The 13,541-nt window shown below is 48.1% G+C and overlaps 1 protein-coding gene across 1 annotated transcript; it reads right to left on the bottom strand.

Moving 5' to 3' along the window:
- Positions 1 to 3,257: 3,257 nt before the first annotated feature.
- On the bottom strand, positions 3,258 to 5,552 carry LOC119353986 (polyol transporter 5-like). Its single transcript, XM_037620691.1, has 2 exons — positions 5,342 to 5,552; positions 3,258 to 5,222 (listed from the first exon to the last, which is right to left on the bottom strand). Exons 1-2 carry the CDS (start codon positions 5,451 to 5,453, stop codon positions 3,787 to 3,789), a joined length of 1,548 nt encoding a protein of 515 aa, XP_037476588.1. The 5' UTR covers positions 5,454 to 5,552; the 3' UTR covers positions 3,258 to 3,786.
- Between the last annotated feature and the right edge of the window lie 7,989 nt (positions 5,553 to 13,541).

The following is a 13,541-nucleotide window of genomic DNA, read 5'->3' as shown; positions in this document are numbered from 1 at the left end:
TTACATCTGGGGCGTTACAGTAGTCTAAACTGGAGCTCTTCTAGATTTGGATGTGGAGGCTGCTCGCGTCTTTCTCTGCCGATGCCACAGTGACGGGCGACAATGAGTGATGATTAGGTTGGGCACTAGGGCACATGCATTTCCCAGGGCTTGAGTTGTAAAATAAATATTATTATAAGGGCATTCTGTGCAAATCTCCAACAAACAGAGTCCTCTACTTGTCTCTTGGAGTGATCATATGTGATATACGTAGTCATCGTAATTCTTTTATTTAATGGATGTGTGGTCATTCCTCTAAAAGAAGCGGTGAAGATTTCAATATATTAATGTGAGCAAATTTTAAAATTTCGATGTGAGTTTTTCTTCTCTCTCCCGCATGTTGAATATTAACATTGTAATTGTCACCCTATTTAAAACCGAATGTGTTGCTGAAAAGAAAAAAAGGATTATTGCTACAGAAGACACATCTCAGTAAACAGCATGTCCGGTTCTTTGTTTTTGATACATCATTTATGTTGAATGATAATAGCTTGCGTACTTCGAAAAACACATTGTTGAGCTCAAAGATATTAATCAAATTTACTTTTTATGGACCGCATGTTTTTGGACATATTTTCCACGATGCTTTATAGTTTATTATCACCATCCATCATCCATCACTGCTCAGGATGGGAACGGGCCAACCCGACCCTTGCCTTGGACCTGGCCCTCATGGCCTCAAGGCCAATTTATGAGGCCACGGGTCGACCCATTTTCTAAAATGCCCATGGCCTTGCTGGCCCGATGGATATCTCGGGGCGGCTCAAATACTAGTTGTTATCTAGTATTGCAGGTAATCAAATATGTTGCAGCTACGGGAAAGAAGTCTTTTCAATTGTGTATCTGAGCGAGGAACAATAAGATTAACAAGCTGTATAAAAAAACATCTGCACAAGATCACCAACAGAAAATTCTTCCATAGTAGCAACATTCCGAAGCAAACTTTACAAGCACCTAATAGCAAGGATCAAGACTGTCAAATGATCCAACAAATTAGGACGTTCATTGCCTTTCTTGGTCATGTGCTCAAGGTTACTGACTATTGCTCCCACATGTTGCAGTGTAATCGCCATCTGTATTACCGTCTTACTCCATTTGATTTGTACGACCCATTGGAGTTTGAAAATTACATTGAACATGCAATAAGAATAACTAACACTTGTGAAAGCCCACACTATACCAAGATTTGAAGACTTTAATAGCCACTCTGCTAGAAACGAGATCTAGTAATAGTTGGACAAACATCGGTTGAGGCATGACTGCATGTGGTACAGGCATGCAATCCTTCACCATCATTCTAGAGGGGTGGACAAACCTGACCATGTTGCAGAATAAAACGAAAGAAGATGTCAAAGTCGTTGCGCCAAATGCCAGTCAACTGTTTTCTTTGATTGACAAACGTACTACCAAGATCCAAAGAGAGCCAATAGATCTAGCAACACCTACCCTCATAGGCCCTATCTCTATGTCGGTTTAGACGTTGTCGAGGTAGGGGGGGGGGGGCTGAAAATAACTTATTCCAACGCGCCATCGCGTTTTACTACCTCACTGATGCCGCGGAGAACTAAATAAAGACCTACCAGAACTAAGAAAAATGAACGGGGCAGGTCCCACTCCTCTCACAGTGGACAATGCAAAACCATCAGGAGATTGAGCCGGCGGCATGGAAAAGCCTTGGGGGTCGGCTAGGCTTGGGAAGATAAATTTGCTTGAATGGGCTAGCCTTTCCATTGCTATAGTGAACTCGTTCGGGCCTTCCACATGATCAACAAAAAGTGAACATTCTGTAACCACATGATATATTATTTGTGGCATTATGTGGCAAATTGCCGCTTTTTTGCACAGGGTTGGCGACTGACTGAACAACATTAGACCGGCCCATTGGTAGGTACACAATGTACCACAAGAACCGGTTTTGGGAAGGTTCGTGGCCATCTTGGGAATCTTCTAAAAGGTTCCTCAACTGATTTCCTTTTTTTTCTGTGTTTTCTTTTATTGGCTTTCCGAGTTTCTTTATTTTTTTGTTTTTCATGATTTAGGTTTCTTTTCAAATTCACAATTTTAAAAAAATGTTTGGGACTCTACAAAAAATATCCATAATTTAAAAATGTTCCCAATTTCAAATTGTTAGCTAATTTGAAAAAATATTTGTATTTTCAAAAGGTGTTCACAAAATTTTAAAATGATTGTGTTTTGAAAAATGGCCATGTTTTCAAACAATCTTCGTGGAATTTCAAAATATGTTACCTTCCAAAAAAATCACGGCTTCAAAGAATTTCGATTTTTCAAAAAAAACAGACATTTGAAAATTGTTCCAAATTCAAAAAAATGAGTTTTCGGAAAACCATGTTTCCAAAAAAATACAAATACAAAATATGTTTGAATTTCAGAAATTGTTTGGAATTTCAAAAAAAAATCCCGCTTCCGTAATTTGTTCACAAATTCAAAAAATGTTCCTAGTTTTTTAAATGGTAAATTTCAAAAAATGTTCGTGTTTCTGAAATTCTTCAGTATTTCAAAAAATGTTCACGTTATCAAAAAGTTCTGAAAATTAAACATTTTTGCGTTTTCGTAAAATGTTCATTTTCAAAAAACTGTTAGAAATCAAAAGAAGACAAAACACAGGTTCGCTACATGGTCACTACAGTGCCGTCTCGCTACGATGCGTCTGCATGCGCTGCTGGCTGCAGACCTGCAGTGGGTCGGCCCGCGAAGCTTGTCTTTTGGGCGCGACAGCGTCCAATAGGTAGGTGCTCCCCGTAACTAACCCTCAAAGAAAAAAAGGTGCTCCCCGTAACTACTTCCCTTAACACAATAAATCCATCACCAATTAGAAAAAAAAACATAAATCCATCACAGCTATCGAAAACGAAGCCCGTGCATCATCACATGGCAGTGTCAAATATGACCAAACAAACTGCGTAAATTATCGTTGCACATGCATCGCCGCGAACATGCAAAAACTTAAAAAATATCAGATAATCTACTATAATCACTGTGCTGCACACTAGGCCTGTTTTGACTAGCTGGATACGCACGCTCAACCGGTCGAGCGCTATTACCAGTAAAAAACTTGGCACAAGACCAGCTGGTTGCTTACGTTTGTTTCAAGATTTCAAGATTCCGATTCCCGTGATCAAGCCGATCAACTTCAATATTCGCTGCGGTGGCCAACCGCTACCGTTTTGTAACGAGGACACATGAATATATGCATAATGTAACCATGGCGTGCTGCCTGAAAGTACGTATGTACACCCACGTCTTTACAATACACATACTGATAGTTTTTTCTTACACATTTTCCGTGGCTCGCCTGACTCACTCGATCGGCAGGTAGATTCCTCGAACCACCGCCAGTTTTTCTCTCCTAACCAAAGCTCGCGTGCACTTGACCCATGCAGCGCGAGTACGAGACAAACGCCACGGAAGTAGCTAGGGCACACCTCTACAGTCTACTACAGTAGTCTAGTCCGGCGGCGATTAGCCTTGGCATTGGCACTGTCGGATTGCTCACAGCCTGCTACCCGGACAAAACGAGCCAAATCACGAAAAATTAAACTTATAGCACATTTAAGAAGCCATTAACGTCTCGATCGAGCTGGAGCTTGCCGTCGCTCTCCGGCAGCACCGGCCGGATCAGCGAATCTTCCCACGCTACTTCGTCATCTATGTGGCAGTGTGGCAGCTAGCTAGCCGAGACGGACGGATACAGCGCAAGTCTTCGCATCGCGATCTGCCAACTTGCGTTCAGTTGGTGGCGGCCATTTCCACCTTCTTCTCCTTCCCGGCGTCGTCGTCGGCATCCGCGGCGCCCTGCTTGTGCGTGGCCGTGTGGCCGAACAGCGAGCTCATGTCCTCCAGCGTGCGGCCGCGGGTCTCCGGCAGGTAGGCGAAGAAGAACACCCAGGCGAACGAGGCGATGCCGGCGAAGAGGAAGAAGGCGCCGCCGATGGTCATGGCCTTGGACAGCGAAATGAAGGTCATGGAGATCACGCCGCTGGTCAGGCGGTTGACGGCCACGCCGAGGGAGCAGCCCAGCGCGCGCACGTGCAGCGGGAAGATCTCCGAGCTGTACACCCAAGTGATGGGGCCGAGGCCGATGGAGAAGAAGGCCACGTAGGCCATGATGCAGAAGATGCACAGGACGATGGCCCAGGTGATCTTCTCGTCCGGGTGGCGGCTGATGACGGTGAGCCCCGTCGCGAGGCCCACTAGGGAGACGATCACGCCGCCCGTGCTGCTCAGCAGAAGCGGCCGCCGGCCGATGCGGTCGAGGAGGAAGGTGGCCACCAGGATGAAGACTGTCTTGGTGGCCCCGACGGCCACGGTGGTGCCGAGGAGGCGGTTGTCGCCCGTGATGCCGGCGCTCTTGAAAACTCGCGGGCTGTAGAGCACGACGGCGTCGATGCCCGAAGACTGCTGGAAGAAGTGGATGCCGATTCCCGCGATGAGGATGTGGCGCATGGCTTTGGTCGGGGAAAGGATGAGGTCCTTCCACACGCGCTTCTCCTCGCTGCTTCCTTTGTTTTTGGGCACGGCGACCACGTCGCCGTCGAGGTCCAGAGGGATGCCGGCGGCAGTCTTGATGTCGGCGAGGCGCTCAGCGGCCTCCTCGGGCGTGTCGGAAGTCTTGGCAAGAACAACCTTGGCGTCCGCGAGACGGCCCTTCATGACGAGCCACCGGGGAGACTCGGGCATGCCGAGCACCATGAACGCGAGCAGGACGGACGGCACCGCGCCTATGCCGAGCATGATGCGCCAGCCGAGGTGGAGGGAGAGGCGGGCGAAGGCGAAGTTAGAGACATATCCGAGCAGGATGCCGAAGTTGATGAACACCTCCGGGAAGGAGGTGAGGAAGCCACGGGCAGACGCGGGGGACACCTCGGCCGTGTACACGGGCGCGATCATAAGAGCGTACCCCACGCCGATGCCGGCCACGAAGCGGCCGAACATGAGCATGGCGTAGTTGACGGAGAAGCCCATGATGAGGGCTCCCGCGAAGAAGATGACGGCGGCGAAGACGATGGTGAAGCGCCGGCCGATCCAGTCGGACGTCCGCCCCGCCGCGAAGGAGCCAATGAGCGAGTACACGTTGAGGATGCCCATGAGGACCTCCAGCTGGGTGTCGTTGATCTTCAGGTCCTTCTGGATGTACAGCGACGCTCCGCTCATCACGCCGATGTCTGCAGACCCAAACAAACCGTGATCAGCCCATGCAAAGCACGTACGTACGTACCTACCATATGCAACAGATCCAGCCAAATGGTCTGTGCGCAAGAACTTTAGGGCGAGCTAGACGTACCGTAGCCGAGGAGGATGGAGGTCATGGAGGCGAGGATGGCGCAGGCGAAGGCGAACCTCACGTTGCCCTTCTTCTTGGGCTCGACGGCCGCCGGGAGCGCGGCGCGGTCCATCGTCGACGACGCCCCTCTGCTCGCTGCCTGAGGATTATGCCGACGAGGTCCTCCTTGTGTATAGTTTAGTGGTGCTCGAGAGCTGGTTTCTATGTGCCAGTGGAGTGTTGCGTTGCCGGGGAGGGACGCATTTATAGGCACAACACACAAGTTGGGGGCTTCAGCTCAGCTCAGAGCCAAAGACACAAGGGCAGAAGGTGGAATAGTATACGTAGGCGTGGGCCCGCATCGCGGTAACTGGCATGTGGGCCCACAGCATGACCAAGCGTGCCGTTGAATAATCATTCAGCGGTCACCGGGTGGTGTAGCTATCTCCTCTCTTGCAAAATACGCACGTCTCGCCTTGCTGCCACAGTCCCATAGGCGATGCCAGATTAATCTGCCGCACGACCACTTGGGTCTTCGCCTCGTTGGACCGGCGCTCCTGGAGTTGTTGGACGTGGTTATCACCGGATCACCTCCCGGCGCCGATATGGCTGAAATGCTGCATCGTCTCTTTTCTGACGGTCTGAATTTGGTACAAGTAATAATAAAAAATGGGATTAAGATGCATGTGGGGTGGATCAGTCGTCAATTTGCGTGATTTTATCCACCCAAAAGGAAAAGGAGAAGAAATATCTGCGTTCTTTCTCACTAGGGCAGCAGCATCCCCTTTGGATTAGGGCAAATAGAAGGGGAGAAGGCCTCCCTCGAAAGCGAACCGTACAAAGACTTGTAGCGCCACTTTCACCACTCATGCATGCTTGCATTTCATACGCAGTATTGCTGTCCTTTGAGTTTCGAGCATTAGACATGTGCTCCCTTCGATTCCAAAATGATTTAAGTCTTAGGTTTGTCCTAAGTCAAATGTACTTATGTTTGCTCAATACTTCGATAGGATTGCAAACGCTTTTACATAAGCTTCCTAGAAACCCGGCTCAATTTTCAGGGGGGCGGGGCCCCTTCCTCCTTCTTCTTCAATCACAATAATCCATCCGGCAGTGTACGTAAAGCAGGTAGCTTTGTTTACGTAGATGTAGCATTGCCCCTATCACACAATATAAGATCGTTCTTCAAGCTAACAATAGTTTCAAAAACAATCTTACATTGTGAGATGAGGGAGTATACGCCAAGATCTACAACATTAAATGCGTATAGTATGAAAATATATTTCATAAATAATCTCACGTGACTAATTTGATGTTTACTAGTAAATGCGCACGTGCAATGCACGTTGATATTTAGGCAATATATTAATTGCACGCGGATATTAGGTATGCTATTATTTGTGTGTTAATTCTATGATTAGTGCAATATTTGGTATGATATTAATTGCACGTTAAACACGTTGAACGCTCGTCATTGGAGTAGTCTAGGTCGTTGGATTGACTTAGTTGATGGTCGAGATTAGTTGGATCTGCCCCTTTGGGTCTTTTTATATTGACTATTAATAATGTATGTGCAATGCACATTTATATTAGGTAGAATATTAGTTGCACGCTATATTAGGTAAGATATATATGTTGCACGTTGGCATTTGGTAAGATATCAATTACTTTTTTCGCGGGAAGGTAGTATGTTAATTACATGTCAGATTTCATGGGATAACGTTGAGTCAAAACGTGTTTATAACCAATGGCAGTGGTGGGTAATTAGAGCGTTAAACGTGTTTGGTGCTCAATATTGAAGCGATTTGAATCACTAGAGAACATGATTTGACGGTCGAGATGGTTTGGATCTATCTCTTTGGGTCTTTTTATATCGATATAGATAGATGATATAGATATAGATATATTCTTCTATATACTTGACAAACTTAATTATTTTTTACTATGGATAAACCCAGAGGCTAGAACTCAATTATTTTGGAATGGATGTAGTATTCTCTTGAACGCTCAATATAAACCTTGCTTGTTCTTTTGAATTAACCTGGTAGCGATTCTCTATTATACTCATATAAAAAGGTTTCTTAGTACACCTGGCATTGACATATACATTCTCTTATTTCGCAAAGAAAAAGACAGATACGATCCCTCTATGCTAATGCTAGCAAACAAAACTCCCTCTATTTCATTTTGCTTTGCACACTACTACAAGTTAAAGAAGGCACATTTTTTGATGTATTGGCTTGCTGTGTCTTGGTTTCGTAATATGCAGTGTAATCCAAAATAACTAAGAAACTGATAAAGGCCGCCATCTAGCGCTATCACGTATATATCTGCCAATAAACTATAATTCAAATGTACAAGTTAATCCACACAGCGCGCCGGAACACACCAGTGCCGGATCACATGCTCGATCACAACCAAAAAGAGACAAATATGTTTAGTTTTTACATGCTTGAATCCAAAAGAAAAACAATCCGACTGTCCATGCATTTCTGCCCTGCCGGGCCAGCAATCCTAGTCGTTTCCTTCCCGATCAAGGTGGTGATGTCACTGTCGCATAGGCAGCCTCCACGTCCGCGTTTGTGTATCCCTCGGTCGCGTCCTCGTCGTCCGCTGTTGCAATATCTGGTAGCTGATGGATTGCACGATGATTCTTGCATCGGCATCCAAAGAGTCCACATTCAAGATCAACATCTTGGCCTCCTCCGCATTGGCGGTGATGTGCAACTTTTTTTCTCGAGCGCGGCCTTCCTCTCTTCAATCATCATCCTCCTCTGTTCGAGCTTGAGCTTCTTGTCAGTCGTCTCCATCAACAGTTTGAACCTCTCCGCCTTCTTCTCCCCCTTGACGTCCAAGCGCTTCACACATGCCTCCTCCTTCTTCGCCAAGATGTCCTCAAACCTCTCCATCAGCTTGGCTGTTGCACCTTCTTGATTCTCCCTCTCCTCCTCCCACTTCTCCCACCATAAATTTATTCTAACCTTCTTCGGCGGTTCTTCGGTTTGGTCAGTAGGGTCACCGGTTTCTTCCACATTGGCTTGGGCGGCGGTCTTGGCTACGAAAATGTTTCACTTCGGTTGTCCATTCAACTTCAACCAACAATGCATGATGGTGAATGACTTCTTCTTGTACACCACACAAGCATGAGTAGGCTACGAAAGAATGCATATACGGCTAGTGAGCAACAAAACAAATGCATGTCCGGCTAGTGATCAACAAAACTATGCATCTTGGGCTAGTATGAACAAAAATATGCATGTCCGGCTAGTGATGAACAAAACTATGCATCTCCGGCTAATGATCAACAAAACTATGCATCTCCGACTAGTGATCAACTTACTTGCTCGGTGATTTGAGCACCGCTAGACCACCGTGCGATGAGATGCTTCAAGTGCCCGCAACACTTGGACACGGCCTCTTGGATGGTGTACCATCGATAGAGGGACTTCCATTCACGGTTGCAGATGAGCGCGTCGGAGTAGGGCGCAAAATCCTTTTGTTCATGGAACCATATGTGAATGTTCCCCCAAAATGTTGTGCCCTTTTGCTCCGTGCCATGGATCGGATCAATGCTAGTGGACAATCATGCATCGCACAACAGCTCATCCTCCCGCATGAAGTTTTCTCCTCTACCCTTCTTCTTTGGATCGTCGGTCGTATCATCCAGATCATCATCCTCACTGTCCTCCTCCTCCACCCCCTCCCCCGACTGCTGTTCTCCGGCGGCCCAATGATGTTGTTGTTGTGTGCCATCGACGGTCTGAGTGTAGGACTGCTGCGTGGTCGTCTGGGTGTAGGTCTCCTCCTGCTGGTAGATGCCAAACTGGGTGGGATCTGAGTCTTTCACCTACCCGTCCCCATAGCTCCCTCCTCCTCCCTCGCCTCCATCGTGGATGATGACCAACATCTCCCTGTCCTCGGCATCTTACGCCGGCTCCCCCACTCTAGGCATTGAAGCAAACAGCGTGTAGGCACCCATCTGCTCTTCATTCGACGTCCGCGCCCGGAGGAGCAACAACGAAGAATACTCGGAGAAGAGCGTGTCGCGTTAACGTCGACAATGTAAGGAACCATACCGGCAGGGGTTCTCAACTGCTTGGCGGCGTAGTAATATGGAGGCTTGTAATTTCCCGGCCACTGCGTGCGTCTGTACTATTGGCGCACCAATCTGGTGGCGTCCGCCATGGCCGCCACACCCAACGCCACCACCAGGTCCACCGGCGGCCAACCGTTTCTTGATCTTCTCCTTCTTTGCAGCCCTCGCTTTGACGCGATGATTTTGCCGCGTAGCCGAGCTGATCTTCCGGGCGAGCGTGATGGTCGGATCCTCCGGCACCTCCGCTGGCTCCATCTCCGACATATTCTTCGATGGTTCCATGTGTCGGCGGTGAAAGGAAGGAGAGGTGGGAGAAAAAGGCGGGAATTGGACGGAGAGCGGCGGGAGTGGAAGAAGAGAGTCGGGGATTTAACACGGAAACAGTGCGGGAACGTAGGCTCCGCCTTCCTTTTGGGTGGACCAGGGGGCAGAGAGCGACGATTTGCGTGTCCGGACTCCCGCAAAGCCCCCCACATTTCTCTTCGGTTTGCGGGAGAAAACATCGTCTGTGCTAGATGGCTTTTGCGGTCTGTAACAGCGTGGTCCAGACGTTTGTGGGTCGTCGTTGGAGATGCCTAATACCCACTCTGTTCTATAGTACAGGAGTATAAGTAATTCATTATGTATTGATCATCATGTGTGTTATGTAGTAATGTGTGTCAGGTGTCAACTTGATTGCATGGGATTTTGGATCGTTCCAAAGTTTATATAATAATTAAATGACATCAACATGTCCATTTACATATTTCTTCGTGTCAGTCAGATGCCTTTTGCAAAAGCTGTCCTTATTACTCAGGGCTAAAAACTGCAATGCGCATACTAATTAAAAGGCCCCGTTGGAACGGATGAAGTACAGACAACTACAAACATGCAGCCTGCAACGAACGGGACAAAGGACAACTAGGCATTCTCCAGCAAAGACAAAAGACAACAGGCATTACTTGAATCCTAGTAGCAGCCTCCAAGTATGTCACCTGCATGTCATATATCCGCTTGATAAGATTTTAATTAAGGCGCGCAAAAAGGAAGTGACCAGCCCGGTCATCTTATAGAGCATAAATGCACGTCTCAAACGGGTCTTAAATGCCCGAACTAATTGGCACCCCCCTCATATCCAGCTTAAATATGGGACGGATATACGGGGCGTCCGAGCACGCATGGGTGCCTTCGCCACGTCGGATCCAGCCCAGGCTGGCCTATCTGACCACACATATTTCCTGTCCATCAGCTCGCCTGACCAAAACCTAGCGACTTCATTCCACTCTCCTCCACCACCCAAGCTCCCGTCCGGGGATCTCGGGCCTTCTCTGGCATGGCGGGCAGCCCATTCGAGTCCTTCACCTCCAGACCCGTCGACCTCGAGCTCATCTCATGCGGCCTCGAGGAATAGATGGCCGTCTGGCTTCCTATCCGCCGCTCTCGGGAGGAGGACCGTGCGAGGCAGTGCTCAGACTCCTTTCGTTGGGAATCCATTGCGTCCGCCCAAATGGCGCATGGATCCGGCGTTGGTCGTTGCCTCATCGGAGGCAGTGCGGCTAGTCTGGCGTCCGAACGCGGTGGCTGACACGCAACCCCTCCATTGGCGCATCGAGGCCACAGACGCACCATGGGCCTTGTCTGACGAAAACATGGCGCGCAGGAGGTGGCGGCAGCCCTCACGGCGGCGGACGTCGGCGAGGCGGAGTCGCATTCTCCGGTGCCCCGTATGGTGCACCAGTCCGGGCGCCGCAACTGCGTCATGGTGGATGTTGCTGGCTCGTTCAAGGATAAATCCATCATTAATCTGACGTCCACCGGCACCTTCAGGTTCCAGGCTCCGAAGATGAAGAGTAGGGCATGGGAGATGGCAACGCCTTGAGTCCTGTGAGACGGCTCGTGTCCCATCCCTACTCTACCATGCTGACGACCAGATCAACACTCTGGGGAACGCAGCCGGTCGCCAGACATGGGCACGACGGAACCGGGCGAGCTCTTCTTAAATTAGGTTTCACGTTGCATGTAATAATATGGATTTAAGGTTTCTAATTTGAGGTGTCCGGTTGTAAAATCAAATATTTGAGACGTGATCGTTCACTGTCCACACGTCATTTTCAGAACACGCCCGGGCGCGTCCTCGGGCGTTTGAGGGGACGAATTTGTCAAGTCCGACTGTAGATGCTCTTAAGGCATACTGTACAACTCGCAACATGTTGTGGTTTTTCCACGACCCATTCCTCTTTTATGTTTCTCTCTCCTCCTTCGTTCATCTTGAGAGCCAGCCGCCGGAAGGCTCGTTGAAGCCATCTTGTGTTGGGTAACGTAGTATGCAATTTCAAAAAAAAATCCTACGCTCATGCGAGATCTATCTAGGAGATGCATAGCAACGAGAGGGGCAGAGTGTGTCCACGTACCCTCGTAGACCGAAAGCGGAAGCGTTTGACAACGTGGTTGATGTAGTCGAACTTCTTCTAGCTCCAACCGATCAAGCACCGAACGCACGACACCTCCGAGTTCTGCACACGTTCAACTCGATGACGTCCCTCGCCTTCTTGATCCAGCAAGGTGTCGGGGAAGTAGATGAGTTCCGTCAGCACGATGGCGTGGTGACGGTGATGGTGAAGCGATTCTAGCAAGGCTTCGCCTAAGCACGACAAAACTATGACCGGGGTGTAAACTATGGAGGGGGCGCCGCACATGGCTAACAATTGATGTTGTGTGTTCTAGGCGCGCCCTTCCCCACATATATATAGGTGGAAGGGGAGGAGAGGCAGCCAAGGGGCGCCCCAAGTAGGATCCAAATCCTAATTGGAGTTTCCCAAGTGGTGCCCCCTTCCATATATCATCGGAGAGAAAAGGGAAGGGAAAGAGAGAAAGGAAGGGGGGTCGAACCCCCTTTTTCCTTCTCCAATTCGGCCTCCTGCCTAAGGGGGGTGCGCCACCCCTTGTGGGCTGGTGTGCTCCCCTCTTATGGCCCATATCTTTCCCCCAGGGGTTCCGGTAATCCCCCCGGTACCCCGATACACTCCGGAATACTTTCGGTGCTTGAATACTATCGTCCTATATATATATATATATATATATATATATATATATATATATATATATATATATATATATATATATATATATATATATATATATATATCAATCTTTACCTCTCGACCATTTCGATACTCCTCATGATGTCTGTGATCTCATCCGGGACTCCGAACAACATTCGGTCACCAAATCACATAACTCATATAATACTAAATCGTCATCGAACGTTAAGCGTGCGGATGAAAGTGCAACTATCCCTAGGTAGTTTTGGTAATTCCTAACAACATATAGCTCATTGAGCTAATGCTATTTCAAGATTAATATTTCAGGAAAGCTCAATGATTGGCATGGCATGGATGAGAAAAGTGGACCCCTCAAAATGCTAAGGACAAAAGGATTGGCTCAAGCTCAAAGCTCAAGACTCTACATTTTCTATTTTAGTGATCCAAGATCACATTGAGTCTATAGGAAAAGCCAATACTATCAAGGAGGGATGAGGTGTTGCTTAATGAGGCTCTTGCTCAAAATGCTTAGTGATATGATCCAAAGCCCTCAACTACCTTCTCACATCCACATATGACCTAAACCAAAAGTCAAACTCGGCCCCACCGATTCTTTCTATCCGGCACCACCGAGTTCAGATGTCATAGCCACTGCCACAAACCCTAGGCAAATCGGTCTCACTGATAGGGATCTCGGTCTCACCGAGATGGGATTGTAATCTCTCTATTTCCCTTCGTAACGTTTCGGTCTCACCGAGATGAGCGATCGGTCCCACCGAGATTGCAATGTAAACTCTGTGTTTCCCCTTCGTAATGTTTTGATCTCACCGAGATGAGCGATCGGTCCCACCGAGTTTACCTGACCAACTCTCTGGTTAGCTTATTACCAAAATCGGTCTCACCGAGTTTGTGTAATCGGTCTCACCGAGATTACGTTATGCCCTAACCCTAACCATATCGGTCCTACCGAGTTGCATGTCGGTCCCACCGAAAATCCAAGAGGTCACTAGCTTTGCTGAATCGGTCCGACCAAGTTTATTAATTCGGTCCCACCAAGATTGGCAAGTTGTGTGTAACGGTTAGATTTTGTGTGGAGGCTATATAT

Source organism: Triticum dicoccoides, chromosome 2A (genome assembly GCF_002162155.2).
Source record: "Triticum dicoccoides isolate Atlit2015 ecotype Zavitan chromosome 2A, WEW_v2.0, whole genome shotgun sequence".
NCBI lineage: Eukaryota > Viridiplantae > Streptophyta > Magnoliopsida > Poales > Poaceae > Triticum > Triticum dicoccoides.
This window is presented reverse-complemented; position numbering and strand designations above follow the sequence as displayed.